This window comes from Diadema antillarum, unplaced genomic scaffold (assembly GCF_040938485.1).
Source record: "Diadema antillarum isolate AM-2024a unplaced genomic scaffold, OU_Dant_1.0 seq00000076_RagTag, whole genome shotgun sequence".
Classification (NCBI taxonomy): Eukaryota; Metazoa; Echinodermata; class Echinoidea; order Diadematoida; family Diadematidae; genus Diadema; species Diadema antillarum.
The window spans coordinates 1,247,059-1,253,058 of record NW_027271170.1 but is presented as its reverse complement, the minus strand read 5'-3'; the positions used below and the strand labels follow the sequence as shown (position 1 = coordinate 1,253,058).

Sequence of the window (6,000 nt, the reverse complement as noted above, 5' to 3'; positions counted from 1 at the left end):
AACACGTGGACTACCTTATCAACATATATATATATATATATATATATATATTATCAGGGCTAAACTCAAACTTTTTATTGAAGCCTGCCCTTAATGCAAGTAGATTGCTCACGTTTTATATCATTACTTACCCAAAGTCAAACTGTAAAAAGTAAAGCATTTTGTTCTTAAACCTCATACACCATGACGTTTTAATATATTTAAAAGTTTTCGTGAATGTTGAGTTGCAAGAATTGTGATTTATCATGAACTTTGACATTTTCGCATCAAAGTATAACACAACAGACTTGTGGATATTATGATTTTCAAGGACGTCTCCGAACATATTTTGACACTTTTTATTTCTTCTTCTTATTTTTTTAAGGAAAAGACTGAAGAAGACAGAGTTCTAGTTTTGATGTTCGTGATTCTGATGATGAAGGTACATGTATTTGATCATCCTTGAGCAGGATGCACAGCTCTGTAATCAGGGGAATTCCTCGACACCTTGCTCCGAACAATAACGTCGGTAGTGCGTCTGCGCCAACTGGCAACGATGCCTTCCCGCCATCAAATCAGACAGGCTGATGAAATGTCCAGAATCGGATATGAAACCGTTCTCGCAATATAAAACAGGTAGTCCTTCTTGAACAGGATGTTTATTTTTGTCGTTTTTATTTGATCATACTAAAATACCTTAAGGACTATTAAATGATATTCAAACTACCGGTGCTAGGAGGGGGGGGGGGGGGGGGGAGAAGGGTAGCTGTGAGAGGGGTAGTGGGAGGAAGATGACGAGTAGGCAGATTGTCTGCTAGGAGGGGGAGGGGAGAAGGGTAGATGTGAGAGGGGTAGGGGGAGGAAGATGACGAGTATGCAGATTGTTTCTGTGATCACTAGACAGACAAGAAAGTGACACATGCAGATAAATGACTCAATTTGAATTTTATGACTACTTGTCGACATTAAATGTCAAATTATTACAACCACAACAATCGATTTCACTTTTTCCTCAGATTACTTTTTTCCCAATCCCTGTATTGGTAATCGAAGCTGCATATACAACATACATAGCATGATCGCTCATAAGCTTGCACCACAATCTTAACTTAAGTACCGGTGCACATGTTCCCTCAGCTCAACTCGCTGCTCTTGAACTGACTTTGGCATCAAGACGGCTGGCACCTTATGCTGCTCCGGGCCGTCAACATCTCAGCACTAGCTCTGCTCCTTACCCATTATGACAGGTCTACAGGTCTATAGGTCTACTCATAATAGGTCTACAATAGTCGCGTTGGTTTCTTCCTGGACTCGCGCAAGCTTCGCCTTTTCGGGTAATGATGATTAGCCATTGTCATTACCTCGTGAGACTTGATTTCTTCTTGTAATCAGACTGCGGAAAGACGTTCTGTCTGCCTTTATGTTTGTCTGTTTCTTTATTGGAAATATTCATAGTATATTTGTGTGTGTGTGTGTGTGTGTGTGTGTGTGTGTGTTGGTGCTCATGTTGTTTCAATGTGGTCGTCAAGCCTCAGATGGTGCAGACGGCACAGGTGAGCTCGTAACCATTGACATACGGTCCGCATGGCATCCCGCCCCCAACGAGACAGCGGGACTCTACCATGTAGAAGGCGCCACCGTCTTGGCTACCAATGGTCCCTGGCACGGCCGTCGCGTTTCCGTCCATACAGATGAATTCAGTCTTCTTGTGTGTGTAAAGTGCTGACATTAGGTAGCCTTTGTACTCCAGCCGCCATTCCTGAGAAGGACACACGTTACGAGCCGGTATCATGAGCTTCGTCAAGCGGTTTGGCGGCGCTCGGCACACAGCACATGATGGCGTCTGGTCGTGTAGATCTCGGTAAACCGGCGCCAAATTTGTCTCGAACTCAGTGGAGTACAGAAGACCTCGTTTGGCGTGCGCAGACGTCTCAAACTGGTCATAGATCGGCTCCATTGGCATACACAGGTAGTTTGAACCGCTGCCCGTGTGCGTTGCATACGCCCCTGCCACTGAGCCTAAGAAAAATTAGAGAGGCGAGAAAAGATTAAAGAATAAAACGAGAAGAAGAAGGAGGAGGAGGAGGAGGAGGGTGGAGTGGGGAGATAAAGATTTGGAAGAGGAGTGAACAAAACAAAAAGAAATTTAAAAGATAGAATAGAGGATGAAAGCATCATCCATTCACTCATAACATCAAGACTGGATTTTTGTAACAGTCTTCTTGCTGGCCTTCCATCTGCAACCTTGAACAAACTTCACGCAGTACAGAATGCAGCAGCACGCTTGCTCACCGGGCTGAGGAAGTATGATCACATCACCCCTGTCCTGGCTGAGCTGCATTGGCTTCCCATCAAGAACAGAATTGATTTCAAGATCTTACTGCTCACTTTTAAGGCCATTCATGGTCTGGCCCCAGGATACCTGTCTTCCCTAATCGAGCGACGGCAGCCTCGCCCTGGCCTTCGTTCATCTGGCCTTACTCTCCAGGTGCTCATCACACATCTCAAGGGATATGGACTACCAGGCATTTTCCTCTGTTGTTCCTCGCCTATGGAACTCCCTCCCATCTTTCCTCCGTGAAATTGACAAACTGGATCACTTCAAAGCCTCACTCAAATTCACATTTTTCACCAGACATTCAATTGCTAACTGTCTTGGAGGAGTCTGCGCCTTTGAATGTTTCTGTGACAGATATATGGCGCCATACAAATGCTGTGGATCATCATCATCATCATGAAGGAGACGGGAAAAATGAGAGTGTAGGGCCCGCTATGCATCATCTAGCCCCTTCCATGGAAAGTTAAAGGGATACTTCACTCTGATATCATGCTACCTTGTACATTCGGTAGAACTTTGGACGTACGCGTATCATGAAAATGCACAAACAGAAGAAAGTCGTAATTTATGATGGGATTTTGATTCCGTCATCGCCCCTAGTCATTTAGTGGCTTTCTCTTCACATAAATCGTAGTCACGCCAGGACCATTTATTGGCATGGGTTTCAAAGCAAGACATAATTTGAATTAAAAAAAAAAGTCTTCCTTATCCTGGAGGTCCCCTTTATCAGGAAAAATTCCTTGCATCCCAAGATTAACTTGTTCTGGATTGATACATGAGTAATAATAAGTTTGGCGAACTTACCAGTGTAGATGAGTTCTGCTCCTTCCGAACAATTCGGTTGTCCCCAGTGGGTGTAGATAACTCCTCCTGCCGTCAAAGATACGAATGATAATGATCTAATTATGTGATTGACCGTGGAACTGCTGTCCAACCTCCCCCCCCCCAAAAAAAGAAACAATAGACGAACACATAAATGAACGAAACGTGTATACAAAATGAGGATAGTTACAATTGATTACAATGCATGGGACTGAGCAAAAAATTACAATGAACAGTTTGTTTTACTGAAATACATAATAACACATTTAAAAGCTTACAAGTTCTTACACTTGTATTAGAAATAAAAATCATGCGAACAGCATAGGCCTAATGATTCCTTTGTTAAAAACGCTCAGTGTATTGACCCTCAAACTAAATGGTAAAGTTCTAAAGAGTGTAAGTTATGTATTGATTTCTGTGTGCAGAGCCTATCCGTGTGTTTGTTTTTTCTTCTGCCCTCACCGGTGGCACCATGAGAATCATTGGACGTGTATGGTGTAGAGAGGGAGCTGTCTACATTTCTTCGACTCCTCCGAAGCTTGGTAAGAAGACCTTCGACAGGCGATGAAGATACGGACGACTGCAGTTCACCTTGGCTGCCTCTCGATGACTGAGGCAAAATGAATCAAACTTAATCAAATTATTTCTCAGTTAACATGTATCTTTAGCAAATTACTTTCAAATTGATTTATAGCAATTATATAATATATACAATGATATTTTATAGCCGGTAGAAAGGTTTAGACCAGAAATCACTGGTAACCAAATCAGCCAACATTTTATAGTGATGCTAATTCAAACTAAGCATTCATTGCTACATTTTCTTTCACATAAATTCTTTTAAGATTTCGCCAATATACTTTGACTAGGGTGGGAATAAATTTCATTTATTGAAATTGAAAAGGGGAGAGGGAGAGTGGGGGTGGGAAGAATAGTCTATCGTACCTGCAAACTTTGTATCGCTCTTCGAAGCTCGTCTATTTCATCCCGAAATTCCTGCAACATCTCACTCACTGTCTGCTCTGTATCGCCATCTGTGGATTGAAGTATGATGAATAAAGGTCGTCATGGAAACCAGACAGGGTTACGTGATTAACCAACAAAAGGGTCCATCACGTGATGAACGCTTGATTAAAGCTTGATATCGAGATTGTATAGGCATTTACAAGTGACATCTTGGCTCGAGCCATACGAAGATTTACAAGGCTCTGAAGCAAATTGCAAGCGAGATGTAACATTTGAATGAAAATCAGGATAATAATAATCTATAACGAGTACAAGACGGCATGCTAAAGTAAAACCTACTATTCGAAAATAGAGATAGCAGGGGCGGATAAAGGAAGTTCGGAAAGAGAGGGCGCCTTTACAAAATTAAAGGGGGCGCATGCAGTCCCCCCCCCCTACATCTTTTCTTTTTAGTTATCTTATTTCAAAATAATGGGGACGGGCGCCCTGTGCGTCCCCCCCCCCCCCCCCCCCCCTCTGGATCCGTCACTGGATAGAGCTTCCTGCTTTTCACGTATGACATAATTTACGAATAATGTCGTAAATTTACACAATTTCTAACATAACCCTGATTTCCGTAAAATATTTTAAGGTTAGATAAGTGGTATGTGCTACTGATTTAGAATTGTGAAAGATCACCTTTCCATCACTGGTCTAGTGTTTGGGTCTCACTAGTACACGTAAACTGTTTTAAATTGTACACTGTGATCAGATCAAACAGCTGTACAACTTGCCTTTACAATTCTTTACTTTTTATGCATTTTTTTAGATGATAACGAAGTCTAGTTGACCAGATAATGTCACTAGGCTAATATATATGATAAAGGGTTGAATACGTGTATGCACCCTATTCTATTCGTACCTTGAATTCCTTGCTTAATAAAACAAAGAGTGAAATGAATCAATTCGAGTTTCATTCCAAAGTCCGATTCCGGAAGCCAACCCTTGTATTAGAATACGAGTTCATCGCTGAGATAATCACCTCATCAAGTTGTAAAGTTTAACATTGATCAATGTCACTCTCCTGGAGAATTTATGAAAATTGCGAGTTCTCCATAAAAATAGTTCTTTTTATCATTTTGAAGCCATCACTATTGTGTCTATTTTTGTTTATTCTGTGCAAAATGGTCTCTTTTACCATGGATTTGACTTTTACTTTAAAAAACATTATTGATTTGTCAGTATGTAAGAAATTTACCGTATGTAAGAAATAGAGCTTTGTGACCATCTATTTGTCTATATGCAGTTGTAGTTTTATGCTCTATTACTGCATATTGGATGTTTATCATCAGGTCTATCTACTGCACATTGGTTTGATTCCTTGATACATCCAGTTTCTTTAGAACAGGCTGCTGATAAGTCATTTTTCTATTTAAAACTTTTGAGTTCACTTCTTTTTTATTTTTAGTTTTAGAGGGCAAATCCAGAATATCATGTGTTTCGGCTGATTCTAAATCACGTAAAATATCCTATATGAAAGACTTTAATATGAGAAAATAATCGTATAATCTTAGATTTTTAAAAAATATGATAGATAAATAACAATTAGCAAAACGTTTGTACTGAAAAGGACAAGAGGCGTACAGCTACCATGGCATATGAATGAAAACTACTGATTTGACAGAAGACTAATGGAATATATCTACAAGAAGAAGAAATTAGAAGGCCGTTGTCAATAAAAAGTGATTAAATGAGTCTAACTAAAGATGACTTACCTTCTGCAGGAGGCGGTGTTGTCATGGTAGCCACTAATTGTCCTCCTACAACCAGGGAGGAGAAAAGGGTCAAGACAAACCTCATCGTCACAAACTCCATCATCAATGCCTCAAATTTTGTCAGTGTTTAGGAGCTCACCG

At 40.7% G+C, this 6,000-nt stretch overlaps 1 protein-coding gene across 1 annotated transcript; it reads right to left on the bottom strand.

The window, feature by feature from the left end:
* Window positions 1-1,160: 1,160 nt before the first annotated feature.
* On the bottom strand, window positions 1,161-5,961 carry LOC139726055 (uncharacterized). Its single transcript, XM_071637137.1, has 5 exons — window positions 5,860-5,961; window positions 4,085-4,173; window positions 3,602-3,749; window positions 3,122-3,187; window positions 1,161-1,998 (listed from the first exon to the last, which is right to left on the bottom strand). Exons 1-5 carry the CDS (start codon window positions 5,957-5,959, stop codon window positions 1,511-1,513), a joined length of 891 nt encoding a protein of 296 aa, XP_071493238.1. The 5' UTR covers window positions 5,960-5,961; the 3' UTR covers window positions 1,161-1,510.
* Window positions 5,962-6,000: the final 39 nt, after the last annotated feature.